Genomic DNA, 21,088 nt, shown 5'->3' with positions numbered 1-21,088 from the left:
ATTCTGCAACAAAAGTGGATGAATTAGCAGCTCTGCCCCGTAAGTTACTGATCTTAAACTTCCATAATGACCAAATAATTAATCATCTCTTCTGTGGCTGATTTCCCCCAAAGTTTATTGTCCATTTCATCTGAATCAATATTTTCTTTTCTCCTCTCTTCTCTCCTGAAGAAGTCCATTGGAGCTCTGAGGGCCTTGTAATTTTGTTTACATGGAGCTAAGAAATTGTGATCTTGTTCATCCTATTTGAAAGTTCAGAAAAAACACCTGTGTCCATGGAACAAGTCATATCCATCAGGCTGAGGGCAACCCTTGCACATTAATCAAAGAAGTTCATTGAAGCTGGGGCTATAGGAACTACAAGTGATCAACACCTCTTAAGATTTAGCCCATTTTGTTCCACTTTTTATTTATATTGTGGAAAGTGCTTAGCCTCGCTTAACCTTTTATTTCTGGGGCTGTGGGAGGAAAGTGAGACTTTAATCTGAAAGAACTGGCAGCGCCAAAATTAAATTATTATTTGTATTGTGATTGGGCCCTGGAGCCCCAGTCATTAATTAGGGCCCCATTGTGCTTGCCACTGTACTAACAGAACAAAAGAAAATGGTCTGTGCTGGTGGAATTTACAATCCAAGTAGCAATAGTAGCAGTAAAAAATGTCCTATCTGGTCTAATTTATAACAGTACATTGAGCAGAAATTTTACTAATGGAAACCCAATCTACAAGTAAAGACTGAACTGGATCCAAAATTCACTGAAGCCATTAGAGATTCTCCTTTGACTTCAATAGGTGGTCCTACATGTCATGGTTGTTCATTATCAATTGAGATAACTTATTAGTATTTGATTTTAATTAATCTAAATAATACTTTAAAAATATAAAAATACACGTGAGGTTGGAGGGACAAATACTAAACTAGAAGATAAAAATAGAGGGTGGGATTTTCGAATGGCTCAGTGTTAATCTGACGCAACTTCTACTGACTTCAGTGAGAACATACAGTAGTACGGAATGTTTAAGAAAATCCTATCTGGAGTCATCATTTCCCTGCTTTATTACTTTTACACAGCCAGGGTAGTACAAGGAAGACAAAAAAAGTTAGATTTACTTCGATTGTAAAATCTTTGGGGCAAGGATTATCTCGTGCGTGTTGTTGCAGCACCAAATGCAATTGAGTCTCGTTCTTCTTTGAGACATTTGGATGCTACTGTTATTCAAATAATAATAATAATTAGGGAACTTAATCTGTCTTGTTGTATTTCTTTACACTGATATTAGAAGGGTTGTGATGTCCTGGAATGTAAGAGTTGTCACTTGGTACCGAGCAGGTGGCTGTGGTACCACCCAGTTGTATGTCCATTCTGCCACATATAAAAGTCTCTGTCCAAACCATCTCCCTAATAGCAGCACAGAACTAGCCTATTTTTACATTAATCCACAATCTGCTCTTTTTCAGTATGTAGTTAAGAATCTGAAAGACAGGTTCTTTATAGTACTACAATAATTCTGTCCATTACATCACTTAATTTATGGCAGTGTTAACACAAAAATCAATAAACATTATTTCTAAAGTGTCAGGGATGTTAATGGCATGATTTTTTTTTTAAAGGAAAAAGATTCTCAACTCTTTTTGAGCAGAACATTCAATGTTGTAGAAGCACATCTAGCTGAAATTGTGGTTGGGAAGATTTAAAACATTATGGCTCAGTCATCTTGAAAAATGTGTGTAGGTAGCTATTCTTAGACATACAAATCTTTCTTGCCATATTGTGGGATTTTGCTAAGTGGGGGAGGCTACATACAAAGTATCTTAACAGAAGGCTGCTAAGAGCGCCTTAAATCATTTTGAGTCATATCAACAGTTGCTATGGATCGCCTGCTAATATTTTGGGGAAATTTTTTGAATTACCACTTCCATAAAATATCAGGCTTACCAGCAGAGATTGGAAAGTCATTATTGAGAACAAAGTCTAAGAAAGGGCAGTTTAACTGAATATTTGTTTCAAGCTAAAATTTTCTGTGATAGATTGAACTGAAAGGTTTTATTTAGTCCATACAATCAACTGATAATAATCTTTAAGCTAGCAAAAGTACATTTGATTTTTAGAATAAACATTACTGCACAATGTTTGACCACTTTTCCATTTAGTGATGCTTTCCTCTAATTAATGATGATGATGTTTTAGCATTTACAGAGCAGTTTGTGGATATGGATACTACTCCCATTGAAGTTGATGGGAAAAGTCCCTTTGACATCAGTGGGAGCAGGTCCCTGTTCTTCAAAAAAACTGCATAAATATTAAAAAAAATACAAAATACAAAATACACATTCTTAATCGAGTGATGCTTTATACATTAGGATAAGGGGGTGGAGGGTTCTTTGCAGATTTCAGAATGAAGGTTCAGGTCACAGCTGTATTGTTACTTGAATTGATTAGTACTGTAAGATGGATGTTGAATTCTGTATCTGTGTGGAGAGCATATTAATAGAATGAATTACAACTTAATTGTATTGGTTTTATTGATTCCTCTCATACTAAAGCAGAAGAGATCTCTCCCACTGCAGTTATTGTAGTGCCTGTCTGAAAGGATAAACTTTTCAGGACATGGACTTTTTCTTACATGTCTGTAAATGTCTGTGCACACTGACAATCCTATATAAATGTATAAAAATAAAAGGTGTCTGGAAAAAACATATATACAAATGACACCTTCTTCTTTGAGTGCTTGCTCATGTCGATTCGAAGTAGGTGTGTGCACGCTGCATGCATGGTCCACTGGAAAGTTTTTCCCCCAAAGTGCCCGTAGGGTCGGCTGTGGAGCCCCCTGGAGTTGCACCTCCATGGTGTTCTATATAGAGCTCTGCCAACTCTTCCCTCCTCAGTTCCTTCTGACCGCCCGTGACGGTCACTGGAACAACCGGTTTCTCTTGCTTCGCAAGTGATTCCCCCTCTTATCGCTTCTCTCTTTACGTACCTGTAAATAGTTAACTAGTTAAGATTAGTTGTTGTTACTGTAGTTAGGATAGTGTTCCTGATTAGCGGGTAGTTCTAGTTCTGCCCACCGCGTCCCGGGGTTGGGACATGCCTGGCTTCGAGTGCCTTAAGTGTCTGGGAGAGTCACACTTGCAGGAGTGGTGCAAGATCTGTCGGAGTGTCCATCCAAGGACCCAGAAGGAAAGGAGCCAAAAACTTAAATTCCAAATGATGGAAGAGGCTGTTCGCCCTTTGGATGCGTCTGGAGAGCAAGATCCCAGCAAATCGGCCTCGGTGCAGAGTGCTCCAGCATTGGTGAGGGAAGGGCCGCATGCTAAGGACTCTACTAAGGAGCCGTGGCACCGACATACTTCCCTGGCCCCAAAGGCCATGGCACATGGGACTCAGCGGCACTGTTCCCATTCCCTGGTGCCGCACAAGAAGGTCAGAGGTCGGAGAGAGGGCGTTCACCAACATCAAGATCATCGGGAAGAGAAGTAGGCAAAATGAGACCCAGGCCAGGCCTCTTGAGCCCGGACCTTCAAGGCACAGCACTGTTGACTCCAGCTCCAGGAAGGGGTTTGTCAAGTCTGGCACCGGTGGCATTTCTGACAAGGGAGATATTGGAGGAGGATTTGCAACTCCCCTCCACTCCCAAGACCTTCGAAGTAGTGAGGGAGCTGATTGAGGAGACAGCCCCGCCAGCCCACCCCAGGTGAGAGTGGATGCAAGCTCCGGCACTAAAGAAGACCCCAGTGTCATCAAAGGGCAAACCGGCGCAGATGGCCAAGTTCTGCTCCCTTTGGCATTGTTCCCTGGCGTCATCTGGCACCACGCCACCATGGTCTCCACTCAGCAAAAGGTTCTCCTCGAACTGTGAGGCGGAGTCAGTGGTATCCAGGAGAAGCTGGTGCTGGAGTAGAAGGGCCCCAATGGCAGGTGCCGCCGCAGTGGCCATTTTGGACCCCCTGGCCAAGGGGTCCAAGGGTACCACTCAGGCAAGACTTATTCCTTGGCCTCGGGATCCAGACCTCAGCCTTCTCATTTGGCGAGTGCCCTGCTGGATGCCGGAGATGCCTTGGACCTGGGCACCAAGTTGGATGAACACCAGGAGCCCAGCACTGCAGGAAGCGAGACGGCACCGTGCAACCTGGCCGGCGCCGAGGGGCAGGAGGCATCAGTGCCTGTGAGGGAGTCCTCCTCCTCATCCCCAAACGAGGCTGTAGCAGGAGCCAGATGACAGCACGGCGCATCAAGAGCTGCTGCGCAAGATAGCTCAAAATATGGGCCTTCAAGCAGAGGAGGTGGTGGAGGACACTGACTCCATGGTGGACATATTGGTCCTGGAAGGCCCTTGCATGGTTGCCCTGCCACTCATTAAGACCATCAGGGAGACCACAAAGACTTTATGGGAGACCCCGGACTCTCTACCCCTTACTGCTAAGAGGGTGGAGAGAAAATACTTTCTGCCATCTAAAGGGCATGAATGTTTTTATACCCACACCACTCAGTGGTGGCCGCCGCTAACGAAAGAGTTGCAAGGACAGCAAGAGCCCACGCCAAAGGCCAAAGATGCCAAAAAGTTGGAGCTCTTTGCGCGGAAGGTGTATTCCACCGGGGGACTCCACCTTAGGATCGCGAACCAACAGGCGATGCTAAGTATGTATGCCTACAACTCTTGGGCGTCAATGGACAAGTTCAAGGACTCAGTGCAACAAGAGTCCAAGTCCGAATTTATGACCATAGTTAGAGAGGGTAAGGCAGTCTCCAGGACTCTGCTCTAGTCAGCTTTGGACACGGCGGACGTGGCGGCCCACGCTATGTCGTCGGGGTGGCCATGAGGAGGAGTTCATGGCTGCAGGCTTCGGGCCTCCCTTAGGAGGTCCAAATGATCATCCATGACCTTCCATTTGAAGGTCCGGCATTATTCTCATCCCAGACGGACTCTAAGTTAGAGCCTGAAGGACTCAAGGGCCATTTTGAAGTCTTTGGGCCTACACACTCTGGCACCTCAACGGAAGCCATTCAACCCGCAGCCCATGCCCTGCTTCTACCAGTCGAGGCAGGACTACAATCGTAGATGGGGTTGAAATGGCAGGAGGAATAACCACAATGCCTCTGGCCAGAATTGGGGCCAGTCATGGAAGTCTTCAGGCCCGAAGAAAAGCTTTTGAGGGAGTGTCCGAGGGTGGCACACCAGTCTTAGACCCGGATCCAACCTGTCTCTTGTTTTGCAATCGTTTATCCCAATTTTATCATGCATGGTCCCAGGTCACATCAGATCAGTAGGTCTTGCACACAGTAAAATTTGGATGCCTGCTCCAGTTTTCTTCCATGACTCCTTACCACCCCCTCCCACCCCTGTCCCTCTTCAGGGACCCCTCTCACGAGCACCTGCTTCTTCAGGAAGTGCAGTCGCTTCTAAGGTCAAGGGGAGGGGAAAGAGGTTTTACTCCCATTACTTTCTAATTCAAAGGCCAAAGGGGGACTTCATCCTCTTCTAGACCTGCAAAACCTGAGCAGATTTCTGAGCAAGGTATGGTTCCGCATGATTTTCTTGGCGTCCATCATTCACTCCCTGGATCTGGGAGGCTGGTATGCCGCTCTCAACTTGAAGGACACGTACTTTCATGTGGCCATTGTGCCAAGGCACAGGAGGTTTCTCCACTTCGTAGTTGGCCAGATGCATCTATAGTTCACGGTCCTGCCCTTCGGTTTGTCAGCGGCGCCCTGGGTGTTCACCAAATACCTTTCGGTATTCGTGGTGTTGAGGAGGCGAAGGATTTAGGTGTTTCCCTACCTATATGATTGGCTGGTCAAGGGACATACCAGGGCCCAGGTGGAGATGCACCTGCGGGTGATAAGGGCCACCTTCAGCAGGCTGGGTCTTATGATCAACAAGCAGAAATTGACACTGGTCCCCATGCAAAGAATAGAGTTCAACAGGAAGTGCAGGTAGTTTTGCTCCTTTCAGAAGCACAGCCCCGGGTCCATTGCGGACGCATTTCTCATCCCGTGGACAGACCAGCTGTTCTATGCCTTTCCACCGATCCCTCTTATCCACAGGGTGCTGGTGAAGATCCGGCAGGATAGGGCCGCGGTAATTCTAATAGCCCCAGCTTGGCCCTGTCAGCATTGGTTTTCAACACTGCTCGATCTTTCAGTCGAAACGCCAATCACTCTCCCTCTTCTCCCAGATCTGCTTACCCAGGACCAGGGCATGCTGCAGCACCCCAACCTCAAGGTGCTGAACCTCATGGCATGGATCCTCTGTAGTTGAACCAAGGGAGCTAGGGTGTTCAGAGCAGGTCAGGGAGGTCCTCCTTAATAGTAGGAAACCCTCTACTAGAGCTACCTACCTGGCGAAGTGGAAGTGGTTTTTGATGTGAGCAGCAGTGAAGAGTATCTTGCCTTTGAAAGCCCCGATCCCGATGATATTGGATCATTTACTTCACCTGAAGCAGCAAGGCTTGTCGGGTCATCGGTTAAAGTCCACCTGGTGGCTATTTCGGCCTTTCATCCAGGGGAGGTGGGTGGCTCGATTTTTGCGAACCCCCCTGATTAAGTGGTTCTTGAAAGGATTGGACAGACTGTTCCCGCCCACGTTTGCCAGTGGCCCAGTGGGACCTCACTCTTGTCCTCTCAAGGCTAACAGGCCCTCCGTTTGAGCCTCCAGCGTCTTGTTTGCTCCTTTACTTATCCTAGAAGTTGGCCTTTCAGGTAGCCGTAACTTCGGCCAGGGGGGTATCTGAGCTCAGAGCGCTGTTTTCGGAGCCACCCTACATGGTTTTCTTCAAAGACAAGGTCCAGTTTTACCCCCATTCAGATTTCCTGCCAAAGGTGTGTCTCATTTCTATACAAATCAGGACATTTTCCTCCCACTATTTTTTCCGAAGCCACACGCTAATGGTAGGGAGCATAGGCTGCACACTTTTGATGTTGGAAGGGCTTTAACCTTCAACATTGAAAGGACCAAACCTTTCAGGAAGACATCTCAGCTGTTCGTAGCAGTAGCTTACAGGATGAAAGGGGAGCCAGTTTTGTTTCGTTATATCTCGTCTTGGATCGCGTCATGTATCAGGGAATGTTATGACTTGGCGAAAGTGCCCACATCAGTGATGACGGCCCATTCCACAAGAGCACAAACATCCTCTGCAGCTTTTCTGGCACAGGTACCAATTCAGGACATTTGCAAGGCAGTAGTGTGGTCCTCGATCCACACCATCACAACGCATTATGCTATTACTCAGCAGGCTAGGGATGATGCTGTGTTCGGGAGGGCAGTTCTGCAGTCTGCGGGAGTTTAAGTTCTGACCCCTTCTCCTAGGGTATGGCTTGGGGAGTCACCTACTTGGAATTGACATGAGTTAAGAACTCGAAAAAGAAAAGATGGTTACTAACCTTCTGTAACTATTGTTCTTCAAGATGTGTTGCTCGTGTCCATTCCAAGCCCCACCCGCCTACCCCTCTTGTTGGAATTATAAGAAGGAACTGAGGAGGGAAGGGTCAGCAAAGCCCTATATAGAGCACCATGGAGGCACGACTCCAATGAGCTCCACAGCCGACCTTATGGGTACTCTGGGGGAAAAGCTTTCCGGTGGACCATGCACGCGGCACGCACACATCTACTTGAAATGGACATGAGCAACACATGTAGAAGAACAACAGTTACAGAAGGTTAGTAACCATCTTTTTGGGCCAGATTCCCACCTGTCAGTACTAGGGGTGTTGTCCCATCTATTCAGCCCTGGGGATAGCTGCACTGGATGTGTCCTGTGGAAGGCAGTTTTAACTACTGGTTAGGGCTCCAAAGGAACTCCACCAGTAGCAGTTTTCTGGGAGGTGCTAAATCAACACATCCCTTCCCTGGTCTGGGCCTGCTCACTTTATGGGAAAAAACTGGGTGGCTCCACCACCTTCCTCTCATCTCTCCAGCACTGTAGAGATTGCAGATGGCTTGCATTGCTGTGCTCCTGTTCCTTCGGGGGATCTGCAATCCAGGAAGTGAATGGAGACCATTCATCCTCACTTACAGCATGTATGTATTCCCATGAAAATTTCAGAAAGTTTAAGTTGAGAGAATTTGCTAGCACAATCTGAGCGTAGTAAGAATGCCTGTAACTCAGCGTTTCTCAACCAATGGTGGGTCACAAACCGTTCCAGGGGAGGGGGGGCACAAAAGACAATCAGGGAGGGGGTTTCATGGTGTTGAAAATTGTATTGCAAACCAACGTTAAGGAAATTTCCTTCCTCTACTCCCTGCACACCCTTACTTTTCAAGGTCAAGTATTCTCTGTCAAATCTTCCAAAGCGCACACAAATTATATAGGCTTATTGTGACCATTGATACTTTTACTCTTACATTTACAACAAAAGTAAGGAGCGATCACAACATATTTTTATTTCAAATAAAGGGGTCATGAGGCTGAAAAAATTGAGAAGCACTGTCACAGCTGATGAAAGGTCCACTGTTAATTTTCATTCTGGCAATTGTATTTTTATTACATGTCATTTAGGTATGAGTGCTCACTATAGATCTTTCCTCAGATATTCAGTTTCTGTAATAACTCTGGAAAGGACTGTTCTCTCCTGAACGTCTCCTCTCTGGAAAAAGATTTCCAATTGACAGACTGCAGCCAGCTAGCATGAGTAATAACAGTCCTCTTTCTCTACATAGGATTTGTCAAACCACCTCAGACCACTGGTCCAGCAAGTGCTATTTCCAGAAGTAGCCAATTCATAATGCAGTAGAATAGTGATCTTCACTATTTTTTAAGCTGGGGCCACTTTGGCAAAAAACCTTCAGTGTGAGAGCCACATCAACTACTAAATTAACATATTGCTTGCTTCTCCTTAATGATGTGATGTCACAGAGTGACCCGTGTAACTAAACCAAAGTCTACTTGTACAATAAAAAGTGGCCGCTACTTTCTCCAGCCGCCTCGTTTTCTGTGGTTGTTGTAGATCTGCTTTTTTCGTTTCATTAATATCCACAGTTACATTCTTATCTGCTTTTTTTCTTGTTTCACCTTCCGATTTTCCCTTCAACAGAATTAAGAATTTATCTATTCTTTCCAGTAACTCACTGGGGCCAAAAAATAATATACGACACAAACAGTTGAACACTCTGAGTTCTACGTTGGTTGCTATGGTAATATTACAGTTATTATACAACAGATATACTTAGATGCACTTATTGGTGCACATCGTACCATCTGGTCAATGTGATGTGTAAAGAAGGTGGACTTTGATAGGCTCAGTACATATTCTAATGTTAAAAATAAAATAAATTTGGATATAAACAGTTAGTCAGGGAGCCGCACTTAGGGTCGATGGAAGCAGCCACCTGCTCCTGGGACTTGCAATGAAGAACACTGCTGTAGAAGGAGAAAGAGAATGCAGCTCTGTAACGCACATAGCAAGTCAGAGAGTGCCAGACATGAAAGGATGGGGGAAGTTTTCTCTAGGCAAACTCAGCATGGACCAACCTCTGTTAGTGAGCAAGACAAGCTTTCAAGTTTACACAGAGCTCTTCTTCAGGTCTAGGAAATGTATTCAGAGGATATGTCTACACTTTAGACACCCGCAGCTGGTCTGTGCCAGCTGACTTGAGCTAAAAGGCTCATGCTAAGGGGCTGTTTAACTGCAGTACAGATGTTCGGGCTGGGGCTGGAGCCTGGACTCTAGGACCTGGAGAAGTGGGAGGGTCCCAGAGCTCATGCTGTAGCCTGAGCCCAAACATCTGCACTGCAATAAAACAACCCCTTAGCTCAAGTCCCTTCACCTGAGTCAGCTGGCACAGGTCAGCTGCAGGTGTCTAACTGCAGTGGAGGCATAACCAGAGTGTCATAGCTAAACACAGGGTAGAATAGATTGTTTAGCATAAATAAATATTAACACATATTTCAAGAGACTATTTAAGGTGAAGTGGCCCTTTAAAGCACCTCTTCAGTCATAGGGGGAAAGGAAGGGAGGAAGAAGGAAAAAAGGCAGCCGGCAGGTAGGGTGGTGTTAGTGGGTTGTAATAATCCGTAAATCCAGTGTCTCTATTCAGTCCATGATTTAGTGTCTAGCCATGTTGTGAATTTAAGCTCCCAGGCTTGTTGTTTGAAGGTGTTATGCAGGTTTCCTTTGAGGACGATGACTGGGAGGTTAGCTATCGAGCGATCGTTTTGTGAAAAAATGTTCACCCACATATGGTGGTTTTGTCAGTTATTTTCCTGTGTGAGTTCTTTTGAGAGCAGCTACAACAACACTGCATACATGAAGTTTCAGTCATGCCTTTATCGTGCCTTCAGTGGCTATATATGTATTTGACAAAGATAAATGGGTCATCCTGTTACTGATCATTCAGCAAAGATTTTGCTTCACCAGGTTATGATACTCATTTATGCTTCTATTCTGTTATGCTTCTGCTCTGTTATATCAAATGCCTTCTTTATTAATGGCAAAACTTAGATGGGAATGCACACCATTCTCCTTTTGCTGGCTACAATACTATATAAATCTTGCGAGAGGTGTGCTTGTCATCTCCTTTCCTGAGATCCCTTTGTTAAATCTGATGTTAATCAGATTCCAAGATTTCTCAGGATTTTAAAATGAACTTTTTTATATATATTTGTCAGATGCTGCTGGAAGAGATTTTAATAATTAGTTTTTTCTGCTAAATCCTCATTACTTAATCAAGGCAGTAAATCTGGCTCGTATCTCATCCATACTTCCACAGCTTGTTGAATCTTTCAGTTTTGCACATTAGATGAATCTCTTAACTTCAGAACAGATTTTAAATAGTAATTAATTAAGACTTCATGCAAGATTACTAAAACGTTGACAACTAAATTAATCTTACTTTGGCAAGCATGCAACGAGTCATCTGTTTATTTTCTTGAAAGAAAACTAGAGGTGCCAATTGTGACAATACAATTGCGTGCAGTGTTCCCACTATAAACCCCTCTTTTAAAAACTTTTACAACCAAGTTACAAACTTTTGAGATGTTTTATTTCTATAATGAAAAAATGCTTCAGCCTTCTAAACCTAATTTTGCAGTCACACTACTTATTGCTGTGAGCTTATCAGATCAAGCTTCACAAAGCCGGGCTGGTTTGATTTTCTCTGAATCTTCTTTGGAAATACTAATGTGCTGCAGAAGTGGTGTTGGCAATTAAATAGGTACCATTTTTCCCTTTCAGTCAATTTTTATTACTGCAGTAGCACCTAGAAGCCCTAATCAGGGATTGAGGTGCATTGTGTCAGGCACTGAAGAACAAAACAATTGTCCTGCCCCAACGAGGGGAGCCTACAAACATTCCAGCATAGTACTACAGGTCAAACTGTCATTTGGATAACAAGTGAAACAGGTCTTGACCATCTGTGTCCTTTATAGTTGGTCTATCTATCCATCACCGCTTGTGGAATATCTATACTTAATTTTTTTCCATGATTCCTGCTAAGGTGGGAGGGTTTTTCAGGATACCCTACATTTTTAGATGGTGAAACTCCAGATCAGTCTAATCTCCTTCAGATGTGTCATGCACTCCTATGTCCTCTCAACTGAAAATGCTTTATTTCAGTCTGACATGCTTAGTCCTTGACTTTATAAGCTGTATTGTGCATTGTACCAGAAAAGTACAACTATCATCATACGTCACGGATGGAGATATGGTTGGCTGGTGTAGCTGGGTCCTGATACTTTTAGTGGCTTTGGTAAACAAGATTAAGACTGACAAGGGAAGTGGATTAGCAGCCAGTTGAGGGTGTGGAACACAGGAGTGATGCACTCATGGCATCCCATCACATTGAGAGATGGGCTGCCACATTCTGCACAAGCTGGAGCTTTTGCATTGCTTCCGCCTTCATCACCAAGCACAATAAATTACTGTAACCGAGGCTGGAGGGAAGAGTGTATGGAGCACTGATCCTTGTCCAGGCAGAAAGAGACGCAGAGTCCAGGCTCCAGCTTGAGCTTAGGCATCCACACTACAATTTTATAGCCCTCAACCTGAGCTCCGCAACCCTAAGTCAGCTGATTTAGGCTAACCGCACGTGTATTATTGCAGTGTAGACATACCCTACTATGTTATACCATTGTGATGAATGGGGGGTAGACTCCTGTGGAAGAGGATGGCGTGTCAGCTTATTCTCTGAAATATTTCCTCCTTCAGACAAGCATCACCCTGTTATGACCCAGCATTAATTTGATCTCACTGTTCTTCATGCAAGCGCTGAGCTCTTGTAGGCATGGTGCCCTCCTTGTGGTGCATTACTCTTCATAAGCATTCACTAGCATTTCTAGTTTCAAGTGCAGCTCTGCTCCAAAAAAGTGGCTGGAAAAATGTCATTCGGGGGGTCAGTATTCATCATCTTAATAATTTCCATATCAAACGTGCTCACTTCAGAAGTAAGAAGAGGTTTATAATTGCCAGTCCTGCAAACTCACCCTGAGATCTGAAAGTCAAACTAAGATTTTCTTTTCATGTATCACTGGTAATAAAGATTCCATAGACCAAACTGTATCTTCTGTTACACCTGTGTTGTACAAACCCATTGACTTTAAAATCTGTCTCAGCCACACGTATGCAACCCTACTCTCTCTTGTGGAATTGCTGGGGTGTAATTAATTGCTGCTGCAATTGGAATTTAATTTACAATTCTATTGACAGTGCATGAAGAGGGAATAGCATCCAGCTCACTTTCTCTTGGCTTTGTTGGTTCTGAAGGATTAGTGGGATTAAAAATTTACTTGTTACGAAAGTCAGATGATCTGACTCTGAATAGACATGGAGAACAGATCTATTGAGTAAGAAGGGGCCATCAAAACGTAGTTTCTCTTCAGAGTACAACCTGACTTTACATCAAGATACCTATACCTTTTCCTTTACCCCTGCACAGGTGTTCAGTAGCGGGAAAAGGTTGCTCCCCTCTGTAATTATCCCATTATTTCTGACCTGGATATCCCATGCCAAAATCCTTCTCTCACTAAACCTCAGTGCAGTATTATTTTGATTATTTAAGAGGACCTCAGCCATTGTGCTTTAGTAGTCCATCTTCAGTAGCCACTACAGACAGGTAACTCCTCCACTCTATTGCTTGATTTTTCAGAGGGCTTGAGTAGTGGGAGTTGCTTTTGAAAACAAGGTTCTAGTGCTCAACAACATCACAAAACTGGCTGAGCTTCTAGTTATTAATAGAAAACAGGACTGTGAGGATCTATGACCTAAAACATTATGTTATATACCACAGCTCATAAGATAGGTGGAGCTCTTTTAGTCTTTGTTGGAGTATATAGCCTTTACAGCAAACCTCTTCCATCAGTCATTTTGCCCCCCCAAAGCATTTTCTTATTATCACATCTGCGTAGTCAGTACCAAACCTATTACTAAAACCATTTTTATGAAATTGCTGCTTTAATAGACATGTTGCAATCTCCATCAGTAAGCAAAACAGAGTACTATACAATTAGTATTATAATGGCTTTATTACTGTGATCTGTAACTTCTATAAGAATGATAAAAGTTCCTTATGTAATTGCAATTCTATAAAAACGCTGCTTCTGCAACATAGTGATTCCATAGTAATAGTGTTTCTGTTGTAGCAACTTCATTATTGGGGCAACATTTTCTGCAGAAGTGCAGCGAGAGAGAGAATTTGGAAAAAAAAATGTATACGACTTCTATCTCGTTGCCTTTCAGGGAGTGTGACTGATCATTGTAAACCCACTGTGAATATGCTGACTTCGCTTCAGTATTTCAGGCTGCCTTGTAATGTTTGAAACCCCACCCCCTAGTTCATAAAAAAAAATCATTTTCCTTTTAGGGCCTGACCAGAACAGTGCGGAAGCCGGTGTATAACTTTAACTATGCAAGTAGTCCCAGTTACTTCAAATTCAACATGCCTAAAGTTATACACTGGCTTACGCAGTGAGCTAGATCCAGGAAATGTCTGACTTTATTTTTAAATGAGAATTGTTCCATTTTCCTAACAGAAGTAATGTGTTTATCTGCTCTGTAATATTGTTACTGGTAATGCTGACCAGTACAGCAGAGAGAGAGAGAGAGAGAGAGAAATCAGATCATTCCATATACTTCAGTTATAAAAGATAAAATAAAGAACAATAGAGTCTATTGACAGTGAACTTAGTAACATAAAATACTGGTATAAGCATAAGCTTTGGCTGTAGGAGCTGTACTTAAATATGGGCATTGATTTCATTGGGCAAGCCCTGTTTAAAACTGATGGAACGATATGATCATAACTCTTTAGAGAGGGTGAAATGGTGAAGACGTGTATCTTAATTTAATTCATCACTGTTTCCATTGCCCCAAATGGAAAAAGATCATGTGGAAAAAGTTTTGTTATTTCTACCTTCTTCTGCTAGCCAAAAGAATGATTTGAGATTGCAGGTAGTGCTGGCAAAATGTTCCAGCACAAACGGTGCCTCCTGCACACTCAGGAGTAGTGCCCTTGATAAAAGGCTTGACATCCCTCCGTGAATGATTTTTATCAAAGCAACATCATGCAAACTGGATGTGGCAGAGGCTGTTTTGGACGCGAATCCCTTGCACTGTGGTATAAATGGAGAGGCCATAAATGTTATGATGGATGTTATAAGGCAGTTTAATGTAGCACTGGAGAAAATAGAAGCCATTACTACCGGAGGTGCTCCAGTTATGACAGAGAAAATAAATGGTACTGTTACTGGAGATGTACAGACAACAAAATACCTGCTGGCTGGGAGTGGGGGGAGCAGGACTAGCTACCTACAGCTAATTAGCCAGTGCCTGGAGTGATATCTATAATTAATTTACATTTGAAATGGATAATTCCCTAAATTATTTTAGGCTGTCTTTTAATATGTGCAACCAGATAAAGTGACATAACCCAACCCGATGGGAATTACGTTTAATTATACTTGCGCTTTGAAAATACTCAAGTTTTTATCACTGTTCAGATTGATCCTTGGCATTTTGGTACATAGCAGGCTGTTACACCCCACAAGATGGAAAAGGAGCAAGGTTTTGTTTTTATGTTTTAACTCTTTGCAGCCGTATGATGGAAGTTACAGTTGAATTGAATACAGTTGAAGTATTGCCACGGAAGTGATGAGTCCTAACACCAAGGGACTGACACCCTTCCCAGCATGCTGGTTTTGCACACACTGAAGAAAAAAGGTGGTCCATTAACTGTAGTTTGAGCTCCTCAAGTAGCTTGTGGTTTGCACTTCTTTGCTCTAACTAAGCAAAACTGAGTTTAGTTTCAAATACCAAACAAAAAAATCCTCTTCTCCTCATCTTTTGCCCATCAGCCTCCTCTTTGCATTGTTCCATGCCAGAAGATGAGGCAAAAGCTGCATAAATGGGTTTGAAACATCCTTTAAAATCTTTCCTGATGTCACATAATAAAGTAGCTCTTTCCACAGAAGGTAAATTAAGCAAGTTTGAGATAAAAAATTCACAGGAGCTGCTGCTTGCAAAAATTCAATTTCCCATTAAAGTTGAGCAAGACTCAGAAGAGATATGCAGATATGATGGATTCCAACTTATGCCACTGAACAGATTGTATTATGAGTCTGTGTGGGGTTATATACAGGAAAATAATGCAGTAGATTTCAAATAAACTGTCTCACTGCCTGGCATTCCATTACTGTCCAGAAGAATTGTGTGCAATCCAGACATGTAAGATTCCATTTTGTACAACTCCAGATACCAATTGTGGGAGTCGACTTGTACCTCCTGCACATTACTCTGCAAATTTACCACTACATGAGTTACAGTGCAACTAGATTAGTTTCTAGTTAAAAATAAATAGATTCCCCCCCCACACACACCCCATTTAAATTAGGTTTGTGCTTGAAAATCCCAATATGACTTTTTTTTTTTTTCCTGGCTGATACTTTAGCTGGTCAGAGCTGTGTATAAGATTGCTTTCCTAGGTTATAGCTCAGCATACACACTTCACTGCATATAGCACATCACCATTCTATCACATAGGTGCAGCAGATAATAAATGTGTATGAAGTGCATACAACATAGACTTTTGTTCACTCTCGCTCAGAACATTTTTGTAATGCTTCTGAAGGATTCTGGATTGATCATGCTAGAGACTGAAGCCCTCACTTAATCCACTGAATGGGTGCACCCCAGACAGCAGTAGTGCAAGATTCGCACACTGCCCTGCCAATGTGCTTCAATCCTGACCTGGAGGGACCACGTCCAGGAGCAAGAGGTTAATTCATTCTCCTTGGCTGATTCAGTCGTTGGCTCCTCTGCTATGACTATCAACAAGGGCATTAATTAATGCCAGTTTTGATTATGTAAAACCTGACGATTAATTTTGCATAGGCCATCATACAATAATGACTTTCAGCTCCAACCAGCCTGGGCCAGAATTGAACTGGAGACCTGGGATATAGAGCCTTTTATTGCCATTATCAGTTCATAAGCCACTCATTCCTGTGATAATGCTTACATATTAATTGGCAACTGTCCATCACTTCCTTCTCAGGTTCAGATTCAGTGATTTAACCTTGAATTTACATTAAGCATAACAGCTGGTTAACACAAGAATTGGGATATAATTGTATATAGGACCTGGAAATTCAGGATTTAGCACGACTTCCCAGCTTCAACATGCTACTTCACTTTCTCTCCCTGATCCCTCAGCAGCCTTCTCCCTTACCTTTCTGGAGGCTTTTGTGGTACAGTGCTTGGTGGACCTTGGCTAATGATGTGTTTTGATTTCCTGTGATTCTGTGGCATTCACATCAAAACATGCAGTACACTCTATATGGCATGTATCCTTGACCTTCAGGTTTTGAACAGTTCCAAGCAGCACAGTATTCATGTTATTTGATGTCTCTTATTTAGGGCTGAGTATATCCTTGCACGTTAGCGAATGCATTTGAATTTCCCACTTTAGACACAGCTGTTTGCTTGACAGGATTTCCACCTACTCTTGTTGGTCTTTAAAGTAAACAGCTGTTAATGCACTCCAATTTCCTGGATTAGAGTTGAACACAAAATTCACAGCGATTAGACAACCACCTAAATATGGGCCAAAGCAGCACTGCCTTTTTTTCAGTGTGCATCTGCTCATAGCTTTGCCAAACAGCAACAGCATGAAATTAACAAAATCGGTCAGCTTCACTGCTGCTCTTCAGAATCCTGTGCATAAGCAGTGAAACTTTCAAGCTCATGGCACTGCTTCTGCATGAGAAAGTGGCAGAGGCAAGCTGTGGAGTTACTGACAGGGAGAAGGTCCCACAAATAGGTTGGGAGCTGGGGTGGAGTAACAGATTAAACTTTGGGAGAGTTGCAGAAACCTTCCTGATTCATAGCAGCCAGGACAGGAAGAAGTAGTAAAGTTCTCCATTCCATTCCAGCAGATAGGATGACATTCGTCGGACACCTACAAGCCAGAGTCTGATATGAAAGTTGAAGGGACTAAGGACAGTCTTACCCGGGAGTGTGGGAGACAGATGTTCCTCCTGCATGGTGCAAGTGCACCTTGCTCTTTCATTTGTAATCTGGCTCATAGGTATCTGAGAAATGTTTCAAGCTCCAGGCATCATCAAGTTGCAAAACGAGGAGGTACTTGAAGAGGAAAGATGTGGAATAATGAGTTAATAAGATGTTACATAAAACAATAGGCTCAAGCCTGCATTCCTGGTCAGCCTGAGGATGTTTTGCCCAACTCAGTGAAGGAGAAGGCTGAATATGGGACTGCAAGACACTGAGGAGAAAATGTGAATACTCAGCCCATTAAATTGTGTTTGTGCCCTGTATGGAGAGCAAGCAAAAATCAAGGACTAGATGAATCACCTTTGTTAATATGGGACTGATCATCTCTTTGCACATTATATTTAAGAGTGCTGGGACTAACTGCTTGTTTGCTGTTCAATTTTTGGGGGGTTAATGGTAAACAGTGTTCAGTATTTTTTTACTACCTCCATAGAGTACCACTGCGCTGAACTCTGTCTTTTAGAGACATTAGACTGATTCAGACTAGCAGCTGAACGGCAAAGATATTTAATTCACACAGGCACTCGTTTCTCAGTGCAGAACGGCATCAGTTCACTATTGCCGACAGCAGATGGTAGCAGTCTTGCATGAATTAACTGTTTATTACATTGAAGATGTAAAACAAAGAGGTCTGACGATGTTTCAGGCCTCTGAATGTTATGTTAAAGAAAATGTTGGCTGTCCCCGTATGTATGTTTTTGCACTAGAACAAATTATCCTGCCACTATAAGAGGGCCCCCATTTATTAAACTAATATTTTAAATGCTGTAGGGCAAATCCTCATCTCAATAAAGTCAATGGAAGAACATTCCCTGATTTCAGTGGGACCAGGGTTTGGCCCTGATGTAGGCTGAGGAATAGAGGAAATGTGACTTTTTCATTACACTGCAGAGAGACTAGGTCTATGAGCATTTTGCTGGTGAGTGTAGGCAAAGACTTAGATCTTTCAATAAAATACAGCCAAACCACTGTGAAATCTGGCCCCAGAGCTGGCATATCCAGTTACATGAGCATCACCATGGAGTAGGGGCATCCCCAAGTCATGTAAAGTCCATGTTGTGCTGTACCGCCACCTTTCCCTGTTGCTGGTACCGAGTGCATTTACAGGGGAAGGGCCTGTGGCCAAGGTGCCTCTGTCACACCAGTCCCCAGCTATAGTTTCAGGTCCTGCACAGAGCAAAATTTGGACTGGGAGAGTGCAAAAGTGAACTTTATGCTGCCTTTATCTACATGTTCACATCCTCTGTTCTTTACCCACCTGACTTGCAGTGTGAGCTTCTTGGACCCAGCTGAGGATTTGGCTCAGTAGCATCTAAAACTAAGTGCAGATATTGTGTAAAAAAACAGGGCATGTGGTGGTGGTCCTATTTTAATACTTTATTTTTCTGGAACCAGATTGCTCCTCACTAGATGCTTATGCCCTTTACTGAGTGTGGAGATGAAATAGGATTCTGTTTATTTTGGTGCAGTGGTACCTTAACAGTAACCTCAGTAGTGTTAAAGCAAAATAATTTCCCCAATGTGAGAGTCAGATGTGCTAATCTCTTGATATAATTATACATGAGGTCATTGTTAAAGTTTTGCATTAAAGTGCAAGTTTGAGCGAGTCGAGATGTGTATTGCTTTTGTGGGATTGCTGGAAATGAACATGAAAGCCTTATGAAGCATAGGACTGTGTTATCAACAGTGTTGTAGGTGATATTAAAGTGGAAAGGAATGCACAAAACTTTCCCTTAACTTCTTACTTCGTGCTTTTAATACTTGGGGGATGGGGTGTGGCCTGCCACAGCCTTAACTGTCACAAAACATGTTTGTTTGCTAATAGGCTGTGTTTTGTGAAGAAAACTACAGTTCTATGTTTGCATGGACTGGAACAAGGCCTTTCACCTGTTCATGTGGACTAGAGCTCAGAACCAGCTGGAAGATGTTAGAATGGCCCCAAGACTCTCCAATTTGGTCCCCAGATAAAACCATTTTTGCTCTTCAACTTGGCAAGACCCAAAGATCAGGGTCAGAGGGCTTGTCTACGCACACAGCGCTGCAGTGGTGCAGCTGCTCCAGTGCAGCTGTGCTGCTGTAGCACTTCAGTGAAGATGCTACTACACCAACAGGACAGCTTCTCCTCTCAGGATAGATAATCCACCTTCCCGAGAGGCAGTAGCTATGTCAATGAGAGAAGCTCTCCCATCGACATAGAGATGTCTATATTGGGGGTGAGGTTTGTGTTACTACGTTGCTCAGGGGTGTGGATTATTCAGACCCTGAACGATGTAGTTATATCAATATACATTTGTAGAAGTAGATCTGGCCTAAGATTGTCAAGGAGCTGTTCAGTGGAGGCTCCTCAGCCAGCATATGCATTACATTGTGACAGAACACACTTTTACATGGCAACTTTGCCCACTCGCTTTCAGTTAATTTCCTTGCTGCTGTTACAAGTAACCTGAGCTGCTTTTGAAAACCTTTACATCATAATTAAAATGATAACATAACCTACGTGGTACACTCATTTCTCTTTCAGAATTAGAAACTATACTTCAGAATTGATCGGTTAAATGCCTTCAGAGTTACTAAGGTAACAGTGGTCCAATTATCTTTTGTGTAACTTCAATGAAGTGAGCTGCTGAATTACACTAGGGAGGATCTGGCCCCTCATTTTTCTTTTTAAAATAATATGTGGTATCTTTTCCTAAAACCATTTTAATAATAAAACGAACTGACTGATTCTTTCAGGAGCACCCATTACTTGGTCAACCATTCTTTGTCCTTCATCCCTGCCGGACTAATGAATTCATGGCTCCTGTATTGGCTAATTCACGAAGAGAAAAGAGGTAAGGAACAACAGTGCAGTTTGTGAGGCTCTAGTAAGATCTTTAATGTATGTAAAGTAAATCAATTGTGTACTCTTGCAAGGTCAGAATGACAATCAAGAAATTGTCATCCCCCATCTGTGTATAGTAAAGCTCTGTGTTTTCACTTAAATCCTGTAAGTTAAAATAGACTCAAAGTGTAGAAAGTACACGAGTAACTTCATTTTAAAGAAAGTTGTCCAGGTATAAGAGGACTTTCAGGCATAAATCTGAACTGCAGTAATGATTTTTGTAATACATGCATGTTGTCTTTGTTTTGTAGGAATATAAACTACATTACATCATGGCTGAGTATTGTGGGTCCAGTTGTTGGGCTAAATTTACCTCTGAGTTATGCAAAACTAGAGTCTGAGCAGAATACAGAAGCTGATTAAATCAAAAGGTAAAAGCAGAACGGCATTGTTTAGTCTTATATAGAATCAGATTCTAGTTTGTAAGCTTTTACTTCTGAGCCTTCGATTCAGGAGTGCCTAGGATTTTCCATCTGACAATTTACACACAGACACTCTGTCAGTGTCATTTTGCTTTGCACTGGAGAGCTGAGCTGTGGTCTCTCTGTCAACACGCTTCCTAATAGCCAGGAAGGATCTCCATTGAAAGCCACAGTGTTGATTTTGTGTGCTGGGAGTGCTGTCTCAGCAGTGCTCAGTAATATCAGAGCTTCTTGGCTTAACTCCTCCAGCGCTCATTTAATGGTATAATCTAATGTACTTACACTACAGTGA

General features: G+C 43.0%; 1 protein-coding gene across 4 annotated transcripts in view; it reads left to right on the top strand.

Annotated features, from left to right (window-relative positions):
* Positions 1 to 21,088, top strand: part of ATG10 (autophagy related 10) — a 116,540-nt gene that overhangs the window by 92,830 nt on the left and 2,622 nt on the right. For 3 of the 4 annotated variants that reach the window (XM_067568961.1, XM_067568962.1, XM_067568963.1), the window contains 2 exons: positions 20,227 to 20,324; positions 20,626 to 20,745. In XM_067568961.1, coding sequence (XP_067425062.1) covers positions 20,227 to 20,324; positions 20,626 to 20,737 — 210 coding nt within the window. In that variant the 3' untranslated portion in view covers positions 20,738 to 20,745. Of the gene's footprint in view, positions 1 to 20,226; positions 20,325 to 20,625; positions 20,746 to 21,088 lie in introns of those variants that run through there. The other variant, XM_067568964.1, reaches the window with a different exon arrangement.

Source organism: Emydura macquarii, unplaced genomic scaffold (genome assembly GCF_026122565.2).
Source record: "Emydura macquarii macquarii isolate MOO-44397 ecotype Brisbane River unplaced genomic scaffold, CSIRO-AGI_Emac_v2 contig_2897, whole genome shotgun sequence".
NCBI lineage: Eukaryota > Metazoa > Chordata > Testudines > Chelidae > Emydura > Emydura macquarii.
Note: the sequence above shows the minus strand (reverse complement) of the source record. Positions and strands in the feature narration are given on the sequence as shown.